Source organism: Galeopterus variegatus, unplaced genomic scaffold (assembly GCF_000696425.1).
Source record: "Galeopterus variegatus unplaced genomic scaffold, G_variegatus-3.0.2 Scaffold6, whole genome shotgun sequence".
NCBI lineage: Eukaryota > Metazoa > Chordata > Mammalia > Dermoptera > Cynocephalidae > Galeopterus > Galeopterus variegatus.
This window is the reverse complement of record NW_007726117.1, coordinates 1,568,706-1,594,493: the sequence shown is the minus strand read 5'-3', so window position 1 is coordinate 1,594,493 and position 25,788 is coordinate 1,568,706. Positions and strand designations below refer to the sequence as shown.

Below are 25,788 nucleotides of genomic sequence, written 5' to 3'. Positions count from 1 at the left end.
ACAAAAAAAAAAAAAAAAAAAAAAAAAATGCAAGAAGAAATAATCTCACAAAATGTTACTACCATTGCTATAAGAACATTGCAATAGGCCCTATAATATGTTCCTTATTAAGGTCCAATATAAGAAATTTAATTGCTTATAAAAGCTTTACTTTCCCGTGAGGAAAAGGAATGTTTTTTCCTTATTATATGGAGAACCAGGTAGCTGATTATTTGGAACCCACCCACAGGGTATATGAATCACTATGTATGGCCTACAAGTCTACATTCAACTATTTTCCTTCCATCCTTACATTTAAAAAAAATTATTTTTCCTTGGTCCTGATTTTTTTTTTCCCTCCTGTGGTTTTTTTGTGACCAGTAAGGGGATCGGAACCCTTGGCTTGGTGTTGTACGCACTGAGCTCAGCCAGTGAGTGCACCGGCCATTCCTATATAGGATCCGAACCCGCGACGGGAGCGCTGCTGCGCTCCCAGCGCCACACTCTCCTGAGTGAGCCACGGGGTCGGCCCTTGGTCCTGATTTTTTTTTTTTTTTTTTAAAAAGATGACCGGTAAGGGGATCTTAACCCTTGACTTGGTGTTATCAGCACCGCACTCTCCCGAGTGAGCCACGGGGTCGGCCCTTGGTCCTGATTTTTTTTTTTTTTTTTTCAAATTTATACTTTGGTATTAAAGTGTTTCTGTGTTTCTTGTGTCAAATCATTTGTGGAATGAGTTTATATTAACAAATAACTGACAAAGAGTTGTATAACAACCTTCAAAAAAAGAATGATATGGAACCTGATTTAAATGTTTTGCTTTTCCAGAGACCATGGTTGCTGACAACAATGTCTTGAACATGGAATTTCAGGTGAATGATAATTGGGCACTGGAATGCACCATAAACAATGAACCTACTTGAGACCTTTTACTCAACAAATGCATTTACTGTAGGCTCTTCATCTTTAAATTTCATGGCTAGGGCTGGCCCATGGCTCATTTGGGAGAGTGTGGTGCTGGTAACACCAAGGCCACAGGTTCAGATCCCTACATAGGGATGGCTGGTTAGCTCACTTGGGAAAGCATGGTGCTGACAACACCAAGTCAAGGGTTAAGATCTCCTTATCAGTCATCTTCTTAAAAGATAATAATAATAAATTAATTAATTAATAAATTTCATGGCTGGCCAGTTAGCTCAGTTGTTTAGAGCACAGCCTTATAACCCCAAGGTCATGCGTTCAGATCCTTTTACTGGCCAGCCACCCTGCCCCCCCCCCCAAAAAATTCCATGAGGTTCAAACTGTCACATTCACCATTGTCATTCAGTATCTAGTACTGCCAAGTCCATTCTGAAAGAATACATTTAATTTACAACATAAGATTCTCTTATATTGTATCTTTGAAAGTTGGTGCCCTTAAAAAATCACTTCAATATACAATTTAGAAATGGCTTTCTTGTAAAAGGAGTATTTCACTTGAAAAAGAAAAACATAATTCTCTTTTTTGGTACATACGATTCTTGCTGCAGACATGTTGCATGGCCCAAACTGCCCATAGCTGGACTCCTGGTGTTGTGAAACAGCCAAGTAATGGGAAAAATGGATTAAAAGACCTAAAGGTTCAAAAGAAAAGAGTCAAAGTTACATCCTACACTCAGCATCATTTTCTAAAGCAATAATTCCTAAACTTTTCTGTCAAGCTAGGGCTGGGTCTGGAGCTCACAGACCCCTGAAGCCCATTGTCCAGACTGGGTCACAAACTCTTCACACACAGGTCTACAAGCTAGGTAACCAGCAAAATGGTCCTGGGAGCCGTAGGTTTGAGAGCATGGCCGAGTGGCTGATCACCAGGCAGTCAACACCACGCACTGCACATGCGCACTAACTCCACCCAACCCAAGGCGAGGGGGCCTGATTAAATTATTCTATTTTCCCTACAACCCACCCCTTCAGGGTCCCTCGCTGTACAATCTACGCGTTCATAATCTTCCGCAATGTTCCCTTAGCGAGGACAGAAGACCCTTACATTCACATATTACATATTCCATCCCAGTCCCAAAAGTCTTTAGCTTGTTGCAGCACCAACTCAAAAGTCCAAAGTCTCATCTGAGACTAAAGGCAAAACTCCTTTCAGCGTGAATCTGTAAAGAGTCAAAAACAAGTTTATCTAACTTCCAAGATACAGTGGGACAGACACTGGGTACACATTCCCGTTCCAGAAGGGAGGAACAGAAAGGAAAAACAGGCCCCAAACAAATAAACCCAAACAGGGCAAACATTAAGCACACTGGGGCACCTGGACCCCTAAAGCATTGGGCAACCTCTGTTGTGAGGCTGTCGCATGGAAAAGGAACCAGAACACCCAATTGAGAATTTAAAAAGGGGGTCTTTATTAGCTGGCCAGTGACTGTCTCTCCAGATATTCTGGTAAGAGAACAGCCTTGAGTTTAAGTTTAAGGGGTCTTTTAAAGGCACATAGTCACACAGGCAAGAAAATCATATAGTCACACAGTCAAAGTTATCATATAGTCACACACTTAAAGTTATCATATAGTCACACACGTTCCTGCCTAGTGTGAGGAGGGAGGGGGTTTTGCAAGGCCTAACACAAGCTGGTTACAGAAGCCGCCAAGATAAGCCAGTTAATCACTTAGGGACAGCAAAAATTTCCACAGGGCAGTTTCCTCCTTAGGTTGTCTAGATACATCCAGATACAGCTCTTGGTTTTATCAGTTAGGGACAGCATAGGCAGAAAACAACAACGGCAGGCAGAATTTAAAATTTTTCTAAGTACAGGACAATTTTTAACCTTCAATTTTCACCATAGGTGTTGGGGAGGGGGGGTTCAAACAAGAACACTTTCCAAACAGTAAAAATAGCATAAGCTAAATCAATCTACCTCATCACACTACAGCTCTGCCAAGTGCAGCCCATTGAGCTGCCCTGATGCCTGCAGCTTTCCCAGGCTGGCGCTGCACACTGCCAGCGGCCCCAGGGTTCTGGGATCCTGGTGGCAGTTCCACCATCCTGGCTCCACTAGACATTTCCTCAGTGGGGGTTCTCTGTGGGGGCTCCGACCCCACTTTTCTGCTCCACATTTCTCCGTAGATGACCTCTGCAGTGACTCCACCCCTGCAGCAGGTCTCCACCTGAATCCCCGGCTTTTTTCATACATCTTCTGAAATCTTGGTGGAAGCTGCCACGCCTCCACTGCTCTCATGTACTTCTGGCCTGCAAACTTAACACAACGTGAATGTCACCAAGGTTTATGGCTTTTGTTGTTCGGAGGTGCTGAGGCAGGACTGCTCCAGCCAGACTGGCTGGGGTGCCGGGAGCAGTTTGCTGAGGGCAGCAGGCGGGAGCACCGCCGCACTCCCAAGCGGCACACTGTAGCAGTGCGCCACCGGGCCGGCCCCCCCTACTTATCTTTCAAAACTCAGCTTACAATTCACTTCCTCTGTAAGCTTTTTACCATTTTCCAGTGTAGATTTAAAAAAATATGCTCTCATCTTTAATTTCATAACATTCTATGCACGTCTAGCATAATGGTGAATTATATCTGATTCACATTTTGTTTTTTATCTATGAATTTCAAGAGCATAAAACAAATTCCTGGCACTTGTCTTCAATAGATTTGGAAAGAAGGGAGGAATGATGAATGACAGGTGGCAGAAAAAAGGTAAAAATACTTTGCTTCTTTTAAAGCCAGTACTGGACTGACCAGTTAGCTCAGTTGGTTAGAATGTGGTGTTATAACACCAAGGTCAAGGGTTTGGATCCCTATACAAGCCAGATGCCAATAAATAAATAAATTAATTAAATAAAAGTAAAAATAAAATAATAAAGCCAGTACTAAGAAAGCTGCCTGTGGGAAAAATTATACATCTAGTAAGAATGATCTATAGGCAAGCAAAATGACTAGATTATGGCTTAATATTAATTATTGTGCTAATTACCTGTATGCTACCATCTCACACTCTGGAGTTGGCCATTTCAAAATAGCTGAATGCTGGAAGATACAAGACAAACAAGAAAGGATTACAATATTTATTTAGCTTGTATTAATACATTATAAGGCTTTGACAGTTTAGCCACTATGAATTTTGGTTGTTTATGTTTCCAGAAAATACCAAATAACCTACCAAATCATCCAAAAGAGAATTCCTCTGGCTACGGCTCAATGTCCAAGCTTGTTCACCTCTGGATATTAAATGGGCAATAATTCCAGCTGCAAAGTAACTGACTTCTACTTCAACACTGTGCAGGAGACTACTGATGTGGTCTATAAAATCCTTCCACATTAATTCAGAATGTAATTCTTGTACTTCAGCTATATTGTTCTGGAAAAAAAGAAGATATAAAAATTAAAGTAATATGTGTAGTGAATGGCTGAGAGAACTGTTTCAGACAGTGGACAACAGGTAATACAGGAAGGTGATCCCTGAGAGAAAGTATTCAAATGGGTCAGTTTCTAGATTGCAGTAAGGGGGACCTAAAGAGAACCTGGCAGTTTTGTTGAGCTGAGGATACAGAGATCTTAACAGTTCTGGGTTGGGCTGGCCTGTTAGCTCAGTTGGTTACAACATGGTGCTGATAATACAAGGGTCCAGGGTTCGATCCCTGTACCAGAAAGCTGCCCAAAAAAAGGAAAGAAAGAAAATACCAAAATAGTTCAGGTGGCCAAGCAGCCAAACTTTTCTGAATAAAGTACAGGAAAAGAAAAAGCTCCACAGGGAGAGAGGGAGAGAGCAAGAGAAACCAACTGACCTGTACAGGAGTCCCTCAAATCTTTGGCCAAGTAGTGATACAGAGTAAATCTGTAAGAGGCTAGGGAAAGAACCACCAGAAAGTGGTACACAAACAAATCCCAAAGTCACACAGGGTTAGGAATAGCTCACATCCCACCAGACAGAGTGAAGAAATCTCATAATAAACAAAGCATTTGATAACAGTGAGGCTAAATTATATATTAGTCCTAAGGTAAAGGGTGTTCTAAAGCCACTCTAACAAAGCTTCAAAAGGAGCAACTTGATGGCTGGCTGGTTGGCTCAGTTGGTTACAGTGTGGTGTTATAACACCAAGGTCAAAGATTTTGGATTTCTATACCAGCCAGCCACCAAAAAAAAAAGGAGCAACTTGGTCTACAAGTAACTGCATGCCAGAACAAAGTACAAGATTCTTTAGAGGAAAACAATAAAATCCAGCAAACAACAATGTAAATTTCACAATAACTAGTATCCAATCAAAAATTACCAGGCATACAAAGGAGTAGGAAAATGTGATCCATAACCTGGAAAAAATTAATCACTAGAAATGGACCCAGATGGGCCGGCCCATGGCTCACTCGGGAGAATGCGGTGCTGATAACACCAAGGCCCCGGGGTTCGGATCCCACATAGGGATGGCCGGTTCGCTCACTGGCTGAGCGTGGTGCTGACTACACCAAGTCAAGGGTTAAGATCCCCTTACCGGTCATCTTTTTAAAAAAAAAAGAAATGGACCCAGAGATGACAGAGATAGTGAAATTAGCAGAGAAGGACTTAAAACAGCTATTATAAATATTATAAATATGAGTCAGGAGTAATAAAAACAAACATGAGGAGAGAAAATGAATATATAAGAAAGTCCTAAATGTAACTTCTAGAAATGATTAAAAAAAAAAAAATACAGTATCAGACTTCTTCACACAAACAAAACCTGAGTGAAAATTCATTGCAAGCAGACCTACAGGATAAGAAATGTGTTGGGAAAATATTATAATTTAATCAGGCCCCCTTGCCTTAGGTCTGGTTGGGGGTGGTGCAGTGCATTCTTTGCAAACGAGTTATGTGTGGGTGGAGTTAGTGCTCATGGGCAGCACTGCCACCCTGTCTGGTGTCTACTACCTCAGGCATCTGCTGCACGTGGCTTTGCTCTCGAACCTACGGCTCCAAGGACCTTTTTTGGCCAGTTACCTAGCTCATAGACCTGCGTGTGAGGGGCCTGGGGACCCAGCCTGGCATGTGAAGGGTTTGTGACCCAGTCTGTGAATGGGCTTGAGGGGTCTGTGAGCTCCAGACACAGCCCTAGCGTGACACTTGGCCCAGTTGGTAGGATTACGGGCAGGTAAAAGAGGTTGACAAAATGTAGTAGAATAGTATGAGAAATATGTGGGTAAATGTGAAAGACCAATTTCTCATTTTTAAATCTAATGGAAGAGTGATAAAGACTTCTGGTTCCAGACAAGATAAAGTAAAAGCAGCCAGATTTACACTCATGCTTGAAACAACTGAAAGAACAGAAACAAAGATGAAACAACAATTTTCAAGATATTTAACATGGCTGGTTGGTAGCTCTGTTGGTTAGAGCATGGTGTTACAACACCAAGGGCAAGGGTTCAGATCCCCATACCAGCCAGCTGCAAAAAAAAAAAAAAAAATATTGAATATTAGGCAATAAAGACAGTGACCCTTAGAGTTGGAAAACAAAGTGAAATACTGCCTTGAGACAGTTTCCAGGCTGTGGCACAAAAATATAGACCTGAAGCAGAGCCCAGTGGACTCACTGAGTAAAGGAGATGAGGAGATGGAGCTGAAAGTCCACAGAGACTAAGACAATTTATAGGACAAAATACCGGGGGATAAGAGAACCGCACAGGGAGAGAATCTGCACAGCATCCCATTCTATTCAGCAGAGTACTTATCAGAGTTCATAAGCATGAGTATACTATCTGAGGGCAGGAAAAGAACCATCAAAAAGGATTAGGGAAAAGCGTCCAGTGCCACGCAGGGCCAGGAATAGTACTTGTTCTCACCATCCATTATGGAAAAATTCTTCACTCACAGGGCACTGGGTAGAGTATTCAGGAAGGTTTTGTTTCAGTAATAGAGAATAATTAGCCCTAGCCTGATTGCTGCTCTGAAACCACCTAGTAAATCATAAAAGCAAGACCTCAAATGATTAAACTGTTTAAAAGGAAGTTAATTGCATCCCAAAATGAAATTCGAGAATATTTATAGGAAAACAAAAATATCCAGCACCCAAGAGGGTAAAACTCACAATGTCTGGCATCTAATCAAAATACATCAAGCAGAAAGAGAAAATATTTGCAAATCATGTACATGATAAAGGACTGATATACAGGATATGTAGAGAACTCCAAAAACTCAACAACAACAAAAACTTTGATTCAAAAATGGGGAAAGGAGTTGAATAAATATTTCTTCCAAAGAAGATATACCAATGGCCAATAAACACATAAAAAGATGTTGAACATCACTAATCATTAGAGAAATACAAATTAGAACTACAATGAGATACCACCTCATCCCCATTAGGATGGCTACTATCAAAAAAATATCCCAGAAAATAACGAGTGCTGGCAAGGAAGTGGAGAAACTGGAACCCATGTACGCTGTTGGTGGTAACGTAAAATGACACAGCTGCTGTGGAAAACAGTTGGCAGTTTCTCAAAAATTTTTTTGTACACACACACACACACACACACACGAATCGAAAGCAGGGTCTTAAGGAGATATTTGTATACCCATGTTCACAATAGCTAAAATGTGGAAGCAACCCAAGTGTTCAACAACAAATGGATAGGTAAGGAAAATGTGCTCTATACATACAATAAAATAGTACTCAACCTTAAAAAGGAAGGAAATTCTGACATATGCTATAGCATGAATGAACCTTGAGGACATTACGCTAAGTAAAATAAGCCAGTCACAAAAAAGGAAAATACTGTATGATTCCACTTATATGAGGTAGTTGGAGTGGTCAAAACTGCAGAGACAGAAAATAAAATGGTGTTTGGCATAGGCTAGGGAAGATGGGAATGGGACTTTATCGTTTAACAGGTACAGAGTTTTGGTTTTACAAGATGTAAAGAGATATGAGATAAATGGTGGTGACAGTTGCACAACATTATGAATGTATTCAATAACACTGAATACATACAAAAAATGGTTAAAATGGTAAATTTTATGTTATGTGCATTTTACCACAATAAAATAATAATAAATTTTTTAAAAAGTAAATTGAAACCTACTAAGTATGTAAAGGGTCAGAAAAACATGACTCTTAATGAGGACAATAATCAATTATTTGAAATTGAGTCAGAACTGACACAGATGTTACCATTAGCAGAGGAAGGGATTAAAATAGCTACTACAAATATTTCATATATTCAAAAGTAGGAATGTGGAAGATATTAAAAACTCCCAAACTGAACTTCTAGAGATGAAAATGACAGTATCTAAGATGAAAAAAATACTAGATGAGATTGTAGCACGTTGAGTATTGTAGAGGAAAAGATTACTGAGCTAGAAGGCATAGCAATGGAAACTATCCAAACTGAAACACACAAGAAAAAAGAAAACAAAAAAATTTAAAAGCATCAGTGAGCTGTGGGACAATTTCAAGCAGCTTAATATAGGGAAGTTGGAGTGTACAAAGAAATCCAATGGGGGGAGAAGGTGGCTGCATAATTTTTTTTTTTTTAAATAGTGGTCAAAAACTTGCCAAACTTGATGAAAATTATAAACCTACAGATCCAAAAAGCTCCATGAATCCCAAATATAGGAAACATGAAGTTAATTTCACCAAGACACACCATAATGAAAGCACTCAAAATCATTACTAATCTTAAAAGTGGGCAGAAGAAAACAATATGTATATACAGAGGAACAAAGATAGTGATGACATCATATTTCTCATTGGAAAGACACAAGTCAGAATAAACTAATCAACATCTTTAAAATACTGTCAACCTAGAATTACATATACCTGGCAAAAACATCTTTCAAAAACAAAGGTTTAATGAAGGTGTTTTCAGACATACGAAAACTGAAGAATTCATCATTGGTAGACCCACACTATAAGCAATATTAAAGGATGTATTTTAGGCAGAAGAAAAATGTTACCAGATAGAAATCTGTATCTACACAAAGGAAAGAAAAGCACCAGAAATAATAACTATCTGGGTAAATGTATAAGTTTAAAAAATTATTTAATTCTCCTTAAAAAATAATTGACATTTCAAACAAAAATAATAATGTTTTGTGTGATTTATAATATACTTAAAAGTAAAATGCATGACAATAGTACCACAAAAGAGCAGAAATGAAAGTCTACTACTCCAAGGATCTTATATATGAAATTGAATAAAGTCACATAAAGATAGAGTGTGATGGGCCGGCCCGTGGCTCACTCGGTAGAGTGCGGTGCTGATAACACCAAGGCCGTGGGTTCAGATCCTATATAGGGATGGCGAGTTTGCTCACTGGCTGAGCGTGGTGCTGACAACACCAAGCCAAGGGTTGAGATCCCCTTACCGGTCATCTTTAAAAAAAAAAAAAGATAGAGTGTGATTAAAAATGTATACTACAGGGCTGGCCCAGTGGCGCACTGGAGAGTGCGCCGCTTGAGAGCGCGGCAGCGCTCCCGCAGAGGGTTCGGATCCCATGTGGAGACCGGTTCCCGCTCACTGGCTGAGCGTGGTGTGGGCACGACACCAAGGGGTGCGATCCCGTTACCGGTCAGTAAAAAAGACAAAAAAGGAAAAAAAAAAATGTATACTACAAACTCAAAGTAATCATTAAAATAACAAAGCAAAGAGTAATAGCTATTAAGCCAAGAAAGGAGATAAAATGGAATCATAGAAAATACTCAAACCAGGCTGGCTGGTTAGCTCAGTTGGTTAGAGTGCAATGTTGGTAACACCAAGGTCAAGAGTTTGGATACCTGTCCTGGCCAGATGCCAAGAAAGAAAAAAAAAAACCTCAAACCAAAAGAAGGCAGAAAAAGGAAAAAACAAAAAACAGATGGGACAAACAGAAAACAAGTACCAAGTTGATGAACTCAAATTTAACCACATCCATAATCATATTACTCAAAAAACTAAAAATAGAACTACCATATGATCCAGCAATCTCACCTCTGAGTATATATCTAAAGGAACTGAAATCAGTGTTGAAGAGATATCTGCACTCTCATGTTCATTGTAACATCATACACAATGCCCAAGATATGGAATTAAGTTAAGTGTCTATCATCAGAAGAATGAATAAGCAAAATGTGGTATGTATACACAATGGATTACTATTTAGCCTTAAAAAAGAAGAAAATATTATCATTTGTGACAACATGGATGAACCTGGAAGACATTATGCTAAATGAAATAAGCCAGACAAAGAAATAAAAATATTGTATGATCCAATTACATGTGGAATCTAAAATGTTGAACTCATAGAAGTAGAGAGAATGAACATTACCAGAGGCTGGGGGGTGGGGGAAATGAATGGAGAGATGTTAGTCAAAGGGTACAAAGTTCCAGTTAAACAGGAGGAATAAATTTTTGAGATCTATTGCATGCGTTATGATGATAGTTAATAATGTATTGTATTTTTAAATTGCTAAGAATATATTTTAAATGTTCTAACCACAAAAACAATAAATATGTGAGATGATGGAAATATTTATTAGCTTGATTTAATCAGTACACAATGTACACATACATCAAAACATCACACTGCACTCCAAATAATAATATACAATTATTATTTGTCAAAAAAAAAAAAAAAACACATCAAATGATCCAAATATCCCAAATAAAAAGCAGAGATTGTCAAATTGGATAAAAAAGCAGGATGCAAAGTATATGCTGTCTATAAGAAACACAGTTTAAATATAAAGACAAAAATACATTAAAAGTAAAAAAATGGAAAGAGATATACCATGTTAACACAGTCCACAGAAAGCTGGAATGGATATGTTAATATCAAAGTAGATTTCAAAGCAAGGAATATTACCAGGGATTATGAAGGTCATTTCATGATAGTAAATGGGTCCATTAATCAGGAGGACACAATTCTAAATGTTTATGAATGTAATAATAGAGTTTTTAAATTACATGAAGCAATAATTGTTAGAACTGTAAGGAGAAACTGGTAAATCCACAATTATAATCAGAGATTTCAAAACCCCTCTGTCAATAATTGATAGAACAGGTAGGCAGAAAATCAATAAAGATATGATAGATGTGAACAATATCAACCAACTAGACCTGATAGTCATTTATAGAACACTATAGGCAATAATAGCACAATACACATTGTTCTCAAATGCACATGGAACATTTACCAAGACAGGCCATAATCTGGGCCATACACAAGTCTGAGTAAATTCAGAATGACCACAAATAATTAAATTACAATCAATATCTCAGAATAAATTATTGAAAAAAAATTTTAATCACAAAGTAATAGAGAAAGCTATGAAAGGAAGCATATCAGGTTATATTAATTTAATTACCTAATGAAGATGAAAATGATGGAAAGTTGGGAACAGAGTCAAACTTTTTTTTTTTTTTTTATTACAAACCCCTGACTCTCAATAGATTGCAGGAACTGAGCTGCTCTGCTACATATAAAACCCCAACCCAGAAGCACATTGTCTACTAATGGTTTAGCACCAGGTTCCCCAAGAACTGAGTGTTGCGCGATGGGCAAGGGGGCTGCCCCCTTTCCAGCCAAACTCAATTTCCCAGGACGAGGGGCTCTCCATACCTGACCTGAGTCAAACTTTTTTTTTTTTTCCTTTTTGTCTTTTTTCGTGACCGGTAACGGGATCGCAAACCTCAGTGCCGTGCCTGTACCGCGACCGGCAACGGGATCGCAACCCTCGGTGTCGCGCCTGCACCGCGCTCAACCAGTGAGCGGACAGGTCTCTATATGGGATCCGAACCCTCGGCGGGAGCACTGCCGCACTCCCAAGCACCGCACTCTACCGAGTGCGCCACCGGGCCGGCCCTGAGTCAAACTTTTAAAATACATTTTTGTACTGTTTTACTACTTATAGTAAACATACTCCTTTTGAAAAAAAATTTTTTAAGCATTTTTAAAGCCCTATGAGATCTTTCCAAATCCTTAAAATAAATTCCCCCTTTCCTATTGAGGTCATCTGAGCCAATTTCTATCTCTAATAATCATATGAATGCTAAGTAAAACAATCAAATACTATAATTTATTAAATAATGCTTCTATTACTGAGCGTATAGTTTTCCATTTTCTACTTCATATAACTAAAGCTACAATAAATAGATAGGTCCTCCTTAAATGCCAACCCTCAGCTTTCATAAAAATTCATCTCCTCGGGCTGGCCCAGTGGCGCACTGGATAGTGCGCCGCTTGGGAAGTGCGGCGGCGCTCCCGCCCGAGGGTTTGGATCCCACATACAGACCGGTTCCTACTCACTGGCTGAGCGAGGCGCGGGAGCAACGCCGAGGGTTGCGATCCCATTGCCGGTCCCCGGTCCGGTACGGGGGCAACACTGAGGGTTGCGATCCATTGCCGGACACGGAAAAAAAGACAAAAAAAGACCAAAAAAAAAAAAAAAAAAAAAAAAATTCATCTCCTCACTACTCAGTATTTCATACTCTTGCATGTGAAAAACATGCAAAATATAAAAGTATGAATATTTATATTTTTCCTTTTAATAGGGCAAAAATATTAATATGTATATATAATTTTATAGCTTTTTTTTGGCAGGTGGCTGGTATGGAGATCCGAACCCTTGACCTTGGTGTAATAATACCACATTCTAATCAACTGAGCTAACCAGCCAGCCCTGATTTAATAATTATTTGCATGTATTTTCAAATGTCATTAAGTGTTCATAAATATCATAGCAGCAACTTTAAATGTATTACCTCAGACAAAAAATAATTATAGAGTAGAATTTTACAGAAAATGCTTATATCTTACCAAAAGTCCTAGAACTTTCTGTTGAATAGATGACTCAGTTGGAAAAGACTGTAAAAAGAAAGAGAAACCTATAATTACCTAAAGATCTAATATAATAAATGCTTAAATAAGTTAATCAATAAATTTCAAAACTGTAGGCTAAATTCCCATTCTAACCTCTAGAACCCTCATGAAGAGTTCTAACCCTTGGTTTTCAATAAAGTGTCTGCAAGTGGTTGGAGATTCATCTGTGAGATTCCAAAGTGCACTCAAAGTAAACTTCAATGTAGTGTCCACTGAATTTTGATTGGTTTTCTGCTTCACAATTTGAAGAAGTTGCTGAAAGAGGGAAAACAAAATTACTTTTTCATTATTGAATTGTTACTGCAATTTGTGCTTGTTAATAACCACAAGTCCATGAAGATTAGTCTTGTGGCTTAAAGCATTTCCCATAAATTCTTACAAGTACAACAAACAGCCCTTTGGATTGGACTATTCCATCCACAAGAAAAAAGTATGGGATTTTCATAAATGCTTCTGTATTATTCTGACCATACCTAAAATCTAATTAGCTGTAAATAACACTTAAAAGCAAAATGATTTAAGCTTTGGACAAATTATCTTACCCAATCAGTCACAGCATATACTTATTTAAGATTCTGGAATAAAAAAAGTGGAGGGGGAGAAGGGGTAATAAAGCTAATATCCGCTAAGCATCACCAAATTATACCCTCTATTTCAGTAATGTTACCCCCATTTTTCAGGAAAGGAAATTGAGTCTAAGAAATAGTAATTTTATCATAGTCAACTTAGTAAGAGAAAATTAACTGGAAGATCTAATCTATCTAATTGCAAGTTTTCCTTAAGAAAAAAAGAGAAAGGACAAACTACATACAATGATAAGAGAATTAAAGTCATATTGGATATAAAGGAGATAATAGTTTTGAAATTCCAGTTGTAAATTATTTCTATAATACTTTTACCCTAAGAAATTTAAGTTGGAAATTAAGAACTAATAAAACATCCATGATTCCATTTTTATTAGTGTTATAAATTATTACTGTAAATTTTGAAAAAAACCCCAAACAACAGTTTTTTTTTTTTTTTTTCTTTGCCACTTTTTAGCTGGTTCATCAGGATTCTGGATTGGTGGGGATCTTAACCCTTGGCTTGGTGTTGTCAGCACCATGCTCAGCCAGTGAGCGAACCGGCCATCCCTATATGGGATCTGAACCCGGGGCCTTGGTGTTATCAGCACCGCACTCTCCCGAGTGAGCCACGGGCCGGCCAATGATTCCATTTTTAGGTCACATATTTTGGAGGTAAAAGGAAGCTCTGCTAAAACAGACAGAAGAAAACATTAATGAACACCGTCACTAAAGGTTATATACAATTCAGAAAAAAATTTTAAGGAACACAAACATCTAAGTACAATTAGGTAACAACAGCATAGTGGCTAAGAGTGTGGCGGCAGAATCAAATTATCTGAGTTTAGATATAATCTCTGCATTAGACTAAATTTGTAACCTTGTTTACCAAATTAATTCTGTTTCCTCATCTGTAAATTGCAAGTGATGAAAAGCTAAAGAAAAAATTAGGTATCATCATCAGTACTACTACTACTACTACTACTACTTCCTGCTTAAACTAAGCTTGCTTCCCCACTGCAAAACATGGGTATATTACTTCCTTAAAATCTTTGAATATACCTCCAGCCAAAATTAGTGAGACATACACAGCAATAAAAAGCTATCCCTAAAAATAATAAAAGTAAATAAGTATACTTTTCTACTTATCTGATACAGTAGTCCCCCCCTTATCCACGGGGGATCCCTAGTGGATACCTGAAACTGCAGATATTACTGGACCCTATCTGTACTGTTTTTTCCCATACACACATCTTTATGATAAAGTTTAATTTATAAATTAGGCACAGTAAGAGAACAATAACTAATAATAAAATAGAACAATTATAACAATATGCCAACATCACCGCTCTATTTGGGCCTATTACTAAGTAAAATAAGGATTACTTGAACACAAGCACTACAGTGCCTCGATAGTGGATCTGATAAAGAAGACAGGTGCTAAGTGACTAATGGGTGGGTAGCACATACAGCATGGATACACTGGACAAAGGGACGATTCACACCCATATGGGAAGGAGCAAGCCAGCACAAGGTTTCATCACTACTCAGAACAGCCCACAATTGTTTACTTCTGGAAGTTTCCATGTAATATTTTCTGACCATGGTTGACCATGGATAACTGAAACCACAGAAAGCAAAACCATGAATAAAAGGGGACTATTGTATGTATTGTATTTTGTGTTAGGTACTTAGCATTAATCTTCATAATAACTGTATAAAGTATTAATTTTCAATTAATCTTCATAATAACTGTATAAAATATTTTTCATTACCCCTTAGAAAATGAATGTTACTTGCCCAAAATAACACGGCTAGTAAGAGACAGAAGTAGGAATAAACCTAGACATGTCAACTCCAGAGTTCCCACTCTTTCCATTATACGAGAGCCTTCCCTCTCTTTACATTATTTTTTCATTCATACTACCTCTATTATTATACTTTTTAAACTGTATTATAACCATGTCTACATAGCTATTTTCTCTACTATACCGTGAATTTATTATAGGCAGGAATTACAGACATAATTCAGTGTGAATCCCTAATATCTGGTAAGGGGGCAGGTATCTGATGTGTACTCTATACAATATTAATCAAATGAATGACTTATCTCATTACATACATAAATTGAAAGTCACGAAAAAAGGGAGTCTCTTATTTGACTTTTCCATGTACTACTACTGTTCAAACATCTCATGCCAAGATATTAACAAGAAGCTCTTAAGTGGGTTTTTGCCTCCAGTCCTCCCTAAGACATTGTTTATATCTATTAAAGCTTTTAGGCTTCCGGTCAAGATGGCAGAATAGATGGTCCCCAGAATCACTCTCTTCCACAAATCAACCAATTTACAACTATAAAAAAGCAACAACAGTCAAGGTGGGGCTGCTAGAGCTCAAGGGAAGAGGAGGAGAGACCTATGGAGTTCATGAAGGTGGGAGAAGCCACAATGAGAGAAAGAAAAAACTGCTTGGAGCACTTTGGGCAGTGGCCACTTTAAGGCTGAGTGCATGGAGCAGGAGCCAGCAAAAGCCACAGCTGCGCCCTTCAGATGAAATTTCTTGGAGGTGGCAGGGAGAAGGGGGCCTTGGAGGCCCCCAGGACAGCAAAACCACTAATAGGGTTCCCGTGGACCCACACAGGAGCGAAGAGCCACAACAACTGAAAAAAAGGAGCCATTCAGAGGCCAGTGAGTCATCACAAGGGACCGGCACATAGTCTGTCCCACAGGAAGTGTTTGTAGCATAGGCAGTGGCGGAGATGGGCCCACCGAGAGAACACTGGGACACAGCAAGGACAGCTGATCTGGCCCCCAATCAGCACAGGACCATTCAGAGGAGACTGGTCGGGAATGCAGAATTGCATGGGGTGCAGTTTGATGAAAAGACTCAGGCCCTGGTCAGAGTTTCTACACAACCCAGGTGCACCGGGTCTCTAGAGAGCTGCCAAGTACCTATAAGGTCAACCATTAATTAAACCCTGAGCTGCACAAAAAGCCTTCCCTAGGGAAACAGCAGCAAAGCAGCAATTTAGCTCAACCACACAGCTCAAGAACTGGTTCCCACAGGAAGTTCCCCCACTTTAGAAGCAAGCAAAGGACAAAAAATTAGTTCCGGCCCGGGCACACCACCAGCACCTCGGGGCCCACCAAGGGACCTGAGGCATGGAACTGCAAACCAGACCCCCACCCACAACCAGGCACATCGCCAGTGCCTCAAGGCCTGCCTGGAGACCTGAGGCATGGATTGGGGTTTGGACCCCCTGCTCACATACAGGCACAGCACCAGTGCTGCGGGGCCAGCCTGGGGACCTGAGGCTTAGAGCCGTGGACTGCCTCCCCTCACACAACCAGGCATACCACCAGTGCCTCAGGGCCTGTCCAGGGGCCTGAGGCATTGAGCCAGGGACCAGACCCCCCCCCCTACAACCAGGCACACCTCCAGCACCAAGGAACATGCCAAAAACATCACCTCCATGTGGGTGGCCTACCACAGTAACCACTGCTGCCACAAAAGTGGCTAGACGTCACAACCACCACACAGATGGTCCACTAGCCACTGGAGTGCATCAACACAAGTAGAGCCACCAGCAGGGACCAAAAAAAGGAAGAGGATGTCTCTCTCCACAAAGCCCATTCCAGAGTGAAAGAAGAATCATCTGCTCTATGTTAATATTGGGGGACCTAAACACACATCTCAGCATTGGACAGATCATCTAGGCAAAAAATCAACAGAGTAACCATTACTCTTTCAGAGGGAGAAAAGAAATATAGGGTTATCAGTGGTGGGAGGGGGGAGGGAGGGGGGAAAGGCAGAGATTGGACAAGGGGCATAAAAAATAAGTATAATTTGTAACAATATACATACTAATAATATTGATTTGATCAACATATGCCAACACTGAACCCCAAAATTATGTATAATCAATTATGATTCAATAAAATTTTTAGGGCCGGCCCGTGGCTCACTCGGGAGAGTGTGGTGCTGATAACACCAAGGCCCCAGGTTCGGATCCCATATAGGGATGGCTGGTTTGCTCACTGGCTGAGCGTGGTGCTGACAACACCAAGTCAAGGGTTAAGATCCCCTTACCGGTCATCTTTAAAAAAAATAATAATAATAAAATAAAATTAAATTAAAAAAAAAAATAATAAAGCTTTTAAAACTTTTGACTATTATTATTTCCTCAACTTACTATAAGCAAGCAAAATCGTATATCAGCTATTTAAATTATATACTTATATATAATTATATATTATATACCCCAATGCATGTAGGACAATGTATGCCTCTAATAGAGTCTCTGCATTTTCTTCATAAATAAAAATCACAGAATTTTAGAACTAGATAGGATCTTAATTCATATGTGGGTCCCAATAGTTCAAGTAATTTGCCTAAATTCACAAGAGAGTTTACAAGTTAGATCTTAGGTCACTGACTCAGGGCTCTTTCCATCTGTTAAGGAGTAAAGCTGTCTCTATGAAAAGAAATGAATACATCCATTTCAAAGTAACTAAAAGAATTAAAATAATTAAATAAATAAAATGTCAGAAGATACACAATGCTGCCTAAAAACAATAAAAGTGAATACTATCTAGTGGCCTGCATAGAGGAGATAATAGACTTACCCTGACAATGAAGAGCTCAGCACCAAGCTGTGCAGTTTGTTCTGTAGAAAGCTATAAAGAAGCGTAAGACAAAGTAAATGTCCACAAATTCACCAGTGTGAGTTTGATATCATTCATTAAAAACAGACTCCAAATATCAGAATAAAATTTCTGATTAACCTGGAATTCTGTAATATCAAATGCAGCCTGAATAAGTAGGCTGGCAGAGAGGCATGTTAATCTTTCTGGAACATAGATTTGGAGGAAAATTGTAATTACAATGGGAAATAGCTGCCTACAGAAAATTACTCAGCAAGCATTCAGGTACCTTGGCAGCCAGGATGGAAATGATAGCAACTGCCATCCTTTGCATGTTTTGATCCTCATGGTTGCAGAGCCACTGCATGACAAGCTTGGCTGCTTCAAACCTGAAAACACACAAAAGTTTTCATAAATTAATCCTGGAGGCCCAGGCACACTTTCAGAGTGCCAACTGGGAACTGATGCTACAATTTAGGTAGGTAAGAAGGAAAGGGAAAATTCCTCTTAACTGATAAAGAATAACATTCACACAGTGTTTTAGACGGGACACTTTACTAATTGATACTATTTTGTAAAGAAACAAGAGGTTGGAGAATATTGTCAAAACTATCTGGTATTTCATCTTCTAGAATTATAATAGCACGTCTATGTTTTTATTCTCTATTTGTATACTGTACTGATTTCTATACTGTAGTTGTAATTTAAGTATTTTCTGGGTTCCTCATAGCACCTAGCACAATGGAGATAGCCAATCCATTCACAAATATTTATTGTACCCTGCTTTGTGCCACATATCGTTCTTAGTGCTGGAGACAGAGTAGTAAACAAAACAGAAAAATATTCCCGCTCTAATAGAGCTTACTCTAGAGAGGAGGACAGATAATAAGTCAGATAAATAAGTAAAATACGTAGTATAGTTAGGTACTAATGTATGCGATGGAGGGGAAAAAATATTAAGCAGAGAAAGAGAGAATGTTAAGAAAGAGAAATGTTGAAATTTATGTAGGGTGGCTAGGGAAGGCCTCACTGAAACTTTTGAAGTGAGACAGCTAGCCATGTGAATTCCAAGCAGAAGGAATGAGAAAGACAACACTCCTGAAGTAAGGGTGTGCCTGGAGGTTTTAAGAAATAGAATGGAGGTCAGAGCAGAGGGAACAAGGGGAAAGATTCTAAGATACAAAGTCAGAGGTAACAGGCAAGCAAGATCAGATAGCGTCTTAAGCTTCAGGAGGTCAAGGACAGAACCAGGAGAGCGATTCAGAGGCTACTGCAATAATTCAGGAGAGAAACCACTTTTAGTCCACTCTGAGTGGTAGAAATGGAAGTGAAGAAAAATGGTTACATTCTGGATATATTTTGAATATAGAGCTCAATTTGCAAAAGGACTGAATGTGGGATATGAGACAAGGAGAGGAATCAACAAGATAACTCCAAAGACTGTATCTGATTATTTTACCCATAATCGCATCTTTCAAGACTCTGCTCAAATATCACTTCCTTTGAAAAGCTTTCATTGACAAGTTTATCGGTGCCTTTTCAGCTTCTTAGCACTTTATTTATAACTGCCAGATCTGTGATCATCTGTAGACACCTGAATCCCCCACTGGCCTGTGAGCTCCTTGAAGGAAGAGACCATACCCTGTTTAGCCCTTTATGCCAAGCACCCAATACAGTGATTGACACAAAAATATGGCTTAATACATGTTGGCTGAATGATTACATTGAGGGAGATTAGTGCTCTGCAACTTCTCTCAAGTTTACTATTACCTTTTTTCTATTCCCAAGGCTATCTCCAAGTCCCATTACTGGAATTCTTCTACAGTAGATTCCTAATGGGCTTTTCTGTCTCCATTGCTTTCCCTTCAATTTGTGCCTGCATACTATAATAAATAAACCTGTCAGAGGACTTAGGTATGAGTATACTCCTGTACTCATAGCATTCTAGAACTCTAGCATGGGCCCATACTTCCAAATCCTTCTTTTTTCCTGCCTACTCTATGCTTACTGCCCTCACACATGCCCACAATTAAGAGGTAATATAGCCTAGTGGTTAAGAGTACAGATTCTGAAGTCAGTCCTGGGTTTGAATTCTAGTTCCAATTAATGTTAATGATAATAATAAAATAAATTATTATATCATGTGAGGCAATGCAGTCAAGTTGTTAAGAACATCATACCCTTCGGAGTCAAATCTAAGCTCTTGATGAAAGTTAATTTTTACTAATATTATTACTATTGACTTCCTCTGTGCAGTTCACACAACATAAAATAACTCAACCAGCTCTCATCTTTAAAGAAACATAACATGAATGTAAAAAATGGAAGCTCTAGAGTCAGTCTCAGTTTAAACCTAGACCCTGCTACTTACTATTTTTTTTTACTTTGAGCAAGTTACTAAACCTTTCTGCGACTGTCCCCTCATCTGTAAAATGATTATGAAAGTAACAATCTGACAGGATTGTTATGAAAAGTGAATAAGCATAAGTAAAACACTTTAGCACAGTGCCTGGCAATAGTAAGTGCTTCACATATGTTAGCTGTTATCTTCATTATCTCAAGTGCCAACACTAACATGAAACCTTTAATGATCATCAATCAGATGGAATCTTTTCTTCCTTGTCTGGGGGCTCAATGCATTCCACTGACACTTATTCTATGATAAATTCTGCCTCATGTTGTACTTATTCAGTCATTCATCCATCCATTCATTAAACATCCACTTAAACACTAGAGACAAAGAAATGAACCATTCACAGCCTCTGACCACAAAGAAGCTCAATTCTAGCAGAGTGTACTGGCTGGATCAAAGATAGGCAAACTATATAGCCTGTAGGCCTAGATGCCTGTTTTGTATAATTTTACTGGAAGATAGCCACACCCATTCACTCATTTCCAAGGTGTGAAGGTTAATTCTAGGTGTCAACTTGATTAAATTAAGGAATGCCAAGAACCCTGGTAAAGCTATCTTTTTAGGTGTATCCATGAGTGTGTTTCCAGCAGAGATTAGTATGAGAGCCTGAGTGTACTAGGTGGGAAAGACCCACCCTCAATGTGCATGGGAACCATCTGTAGGAAAGTGAATATAAATAGTCAGCATCTATCAGGGATTCAGAATCTTTCTGAGCATTTGATGTAAACATGCATGTACACCCAGGTGTTCCTTGGTTATTGTCTAATGTAATTGTGCATGTGTGCCCAGGTGTTCCTGGGTTGTCTGACTCGTACTCAAGTGTCCTGGAATATCGGACTTGAGTATAAAGGACTAGTGGCTCTGATCCGCAGGGTACCTACCCGTCCACCCTTGGGATGCCCCAGGTAGACTGCTACTGCTGCTGGAGGCTGTTGCTGCCAGGACCCCCAGGATGCTCCAGGAGGCTGCCACCTCCACTGCTGCTGGATTTGCTATAAGCTTCTCCTGCTGCTGAGGAAGCTGAAGACTGAGCTTGTGTCATCTGCTAATGGCTTCTGGGATCTTTCCCAATTACCTTGCTCATAGACCTGCATGTGAGGGGTCTGGTGACCCAGCCTGGCATGTAAGGGGTCTGTGATATGAAGGGTCTGTGGGCCCTAGCAATACAATTGGCTACATGAGCAGTGTTGGGAAAATATAGAGAAATGGTCAAGGCCCTTCAGATGTTCAGAATCTTGCCAAGCATCTAATGTAAATATTCACATGCGCACAGGTATTCCTTGTTTGTCTGATGTAGATGCACATGGGCACCCTGGTGTTTTAGGTTATGGACTTAAATATAAAGGACTAATGGTTCTGATACACGGCTCTTCTCAGGATGCTCAGGGAAGCCACTAGGGTGGCTGCTCCTAGCTCTGAATAAAGCCTATTAATTTTTCACCCACTGCTCCTAGGACTTTTTCCTATTACCTAGCTCGTAGACCTGAGTGTGGAGGGTTTGTCACTCAGTCTGTACAGGGTGCTCGAGGGGTCTGTGAGCCCTAGCCCTAGCTCTACAATTGGTGTAGTTAGCAGGATTTCGACTTTAGCCCTAGCTCTACAACTGGCATAGTTGTGGCAGGATTCTGGGCAGGTAAAAGAGCCTGGCAATTGGCATCATGGGTAGGATGCCAAGCAGGTAAAGAAGCAGAAAGCCCTTTGAGAGGGGAAGGAAACGTGGCTACCCTTGGGTATGTGGTGCCTGGTGGCTGCTTTCCTGTTGAATGGGGTCTGGCTGTTGTTTGCTGTACTGCGAGCCAACATGGACCAGAAACCCCATGAAACATTAGTTTCAAGATTTGCAGCAGAGAGCAGACAGGTTGGAAGTGCAAGTACATACCCTGCAGGCTGAAGTCACTCCTGCTTCCGACACCTGGAAGATGACGAAGCCAGTGGTGAGTTGGGGGAGACCATGCGTCTCCAGGCACAACCTGTGCTGCATCAGAAAGTGAGGCACGGGGCCGGCCCGGTGGCGCACTGCTACAGTGCGCTGCTTGGGAGCGCGGTGGCGCTCCCGCTGAGGGTTCGGATCCCACATACAGACCGGTTCCCGCTCACTGGCTGAGCGAGGTGCGGGCGCAACACCGAGGGTTGTGATCCCGTTGCCAGTCCCGGTCCAATACGGGTGCAACACTGAGGGTTGCAATCCGTTGCCGGACATGAAAAAAGACAAAAAAGGAAAAAAAAAAAAAAAAAGAAAGTGAGGCACAAGCAGCCTATGGGACCAGGCAGACAACCAGCAGGCAATCCACAGGTGACCCAACTCACTACCTATGTCCCATATACCCAGGTTGAATTAGTTGACTTGGGGAGACAGTTCTGGCAGAAACAGGGGGAGCCCCTGGCTACTTGGCTGCAGTGTTTATGGGACCTAGGGATGGACAGTGTGATATGCTCTGGTGAGGAGATGGAAAAATTGGCCTCCGTTAGCATGCACCCATCCCTGAGGCAGTGACTACAGAATAGCGCAGATATGCACAAGGGCCAGGTAATCGCTCCTTAATGGAATGGGTGAATGCAGCTGCCTGAATGGTGTGGGCAAATGCTGGAGAACTGCCCAAGACTGTGAATAAATGGCAAACATATGCTGAGTTGGTCCAAATAATTCGGGAGCTGGGGATGCAGCAGTCCATGTTTAATGTGAACACTCATGGCCCGGACAATGAAAGTTTTACAGGTAGATGACAGACATAGTGCTGCAAAATGCACTGTCAATGTCCTTTGGGTCACTGATGGCCATACTGGCCCTATACATTGGTCATCCTATACATGAAGTAACGACCACAATAGCTGGCCTGGGTGAAGTAGAGGATAGCAGACAAGCAAAAGGAGTCCGAAAGGTGGCTAAGACCAAACCCCAAGAAATGCTCGAAATTTTATCCAAAGGGGACCAAGCAAGACTTGTGGCTTGACTTGCTTGCAGCAGGGGTTGACAGTAAGAAAACTGACCAGCAGCCAAATGTGGTCCTGTTTGCCTTGTGGCAGCAATTGCACCCTGAACAGCGTTCCACTAAACATCCAGAAATAGGCAGCAAGGTACGCTTAGTGGATTTAAAGGATTTTTTGGTTGCTCCCTAGGAGGCAGATGAAATGTTCCATTTTGATTAGGGAACAGGCAAGGTACTTGTCTTTTGGGGGCAGGCGAGGACCGGAGGCCTCACGCTGAATTGGCAATACATCGGTCAAGGACAAATGTGCAGTGTGTTTTGGTGTTGGTGGATACAGGCACAGAATGTAGCCTGATAGATGGCAATCCAGATAAGTTTCCAGGGGCCACAGTTTGTGTAGATGGCTCCAGAGGACATACTATTGAAGTCAAAGCTGTGTAACTGCCATTGGGCATAGGATGATTGCCCCCTCGTGTGTATACTTTACATATATCCCCAGTAGATGAATACATCTTGAGTATGGATGTACTTTATGGTTTGCACCTGCAAACAACAGTTGGAGAGTTTCAGCTATGAATACGGACAGTAAAGCCTGTGTTATGGGGATATGCTAAACATGACCCACAGGTGTTACCCAAGCCCAGATGTGTAGTTAATGTAAAGCAATATCACCTACTGGGAGGACATGCAGAGATAGGTGCCACTATATTGGAGTTAGAGAAAGTTGGTATTGTCATCTGGCTCATAGCCCATTTAATGCTCCAGTATGGCCAGCAAAAAACCCTGATGGTAGCTGGAGAATGACTGTAGACTACTGAGAACTAAACAAAATAGTACCTCCTTTGCATGCAGCTGTGCCTTCACTTCACAACTTGATGGATCAGCTGACAACTCAGCTGGGAACTTATCATTATGTACTGGACCTTGCAAATGCTTTTTTCTCTATTCCAATCTCAGCTGATAGCCAAGATCAGTTTGCCTTCACCTGGGAAGGGAGGCAGTGGACCTTTCTGGTATTGCCCCAAGGTTATCTGCATAGCCCAACCATCTGTCATGGTTTAGTGGCTGGGGACCTAGCCAAGTGGACTAGGCCCAGCATGGTTGCAATGTTTCACTACACTGATGATGTGTTACTAAACTCTGATTCTCTTGCAGATTTACCCCAGGCAGTTCCAATGCTGCTAAGTCATTTGGAACAATGTAGGTGGGCTGTGAACACAGCCAAAGTGCAAGGACCTGGGCTGTCAGTCAAATTCTTGGGAGTGGTCTGGTCAGGTAAGATGACAGTCATCCCAGAAACTATTATAGACAACAAGATACAGGCATACCCTTGCCCCACAACTGTAGCTCAGCTACAGACATATTTGGGACTTCTGGGGTATTGGATACCTTGTGTACCCCATATGGCCCAAACGGCACTCCCACTGTATGCATTAACAAAGAAAGGAGCCCCCTGGGATTGGACTGAGGAAGTAGAACAGGCTTACCAGGCTACAAAGAGGGCAATACAGCAAGTACAGGCTTTACAAGTGGCTGATCCTACTAAGCCTTTTGAATTAGATGTACATATAACCCAAGAGGGGTTAGGATGAGGTTTGTGGCAGAGACAAGACCGATTCTGAATACCTGGAGGATTCTGGTCTCAGCTCTGGAAGGGTGCTGAAGTGAGTTATTCTCTAACAGAAAAACACTTAGCAGCTGTGTATTATGTCTTGATGGCCACTGAAGCTATCACAGGAACTGCCAAAGTCCTAGTAAGGATGACACACCCCATACTAGGTTGGCTGAGCACATGGGCAACCAACCCTAAAACGGGTGTAGCTCAGACTCCACTCAGTTTTAATGGGGAGCATATATAGAACAAAGAAGCACTGTGTCAACAAGTCCTCTGTCCAAAGAGTTGCAAACTGTGCTAGGCCCAGTAGAGGTTGTGGAGGAAACTTTGACACAACCCTTACCCATGGAAGTGGAGGCTACACCTTTCCATGAGGGACAGGGACCTATCACAGAGCAAGCTTGGTATACAGATGGCTCTAGCATGGAACCCTCAGCCCTTAACAGATACTATGTGGTATGAAAATGGCACAGGGCAAAGCAGTCAATGGGCTGAACTGAGAGCAGTATGGATGGTGATAAAAAATGAGCCTGGGCCATTAACCATCTATACTGACAGCTGGGCTATGTACAAAGGTTTAACTCTTCGGATCTCTACTTGGAAATATCAGCAGTGGATGGTAGGCCACCAACCCCTGTGGGGACAAGCCATGTGGCAAGAGTTATGGGAACTGGGACATGAGAACGAAGTAACTCTTTTCCATGTCACAGGACACTTCCCCTTAGCCAGTCCAGGAAATGATGAAGCTGATGCCTTGGCTAAGGTAAGATGGCTGGAGAGAGCCCCAGCTGCTGATGTAGCCCAGTGGTTACATCAATGAATGCAGCATGCTGGCAGCA

The 25,788-nt window shown here is 40.8% G+C and overlaps 1 protein-coding gene across 1 annotated transcript in view; it reads right to left on the bottom strand.

The window, feature by feature from the left end:
- ZYG11B (zyg-11 family member B, cell cycle regulator) overlaps positions 1-25,788 on the bottom strand; it is an 87,127-nt gene that overhangs the window by 5,576 nt on the left and 55,763 nt on the right. The window contains exons 7-13 of the mRNA XM_008580674.1: positions 18,284-18,383; positions 17,977-18,027; positions 12,882-13,043; positions 12,726-12,773; positions 4,122-4,319; positions 3,936-3,988; positions 1,495-1,592 (exon numbers count right to left, since the gene is read on the bottom strand). Of these exons, the coding sequence (XP_008578896.1) occupies positions 1,495-1,592; positions 3,936-3,988; positions 4,122-4,319; positions 12,726-12,773; positions 12,882-13,043; positions 17,977-18,027; positions 18,284-18,383 (710 nt within the window). The remainder of the gene's footprint in view (positions 1-1,494; positions 1,593-3,935; positions 3,989-4,121; positions 4,320-12,725; positions 12,774-12,881; positions 13,044-17,976; positions 18,028-18,283; positions 18,384-25,788) is intronic.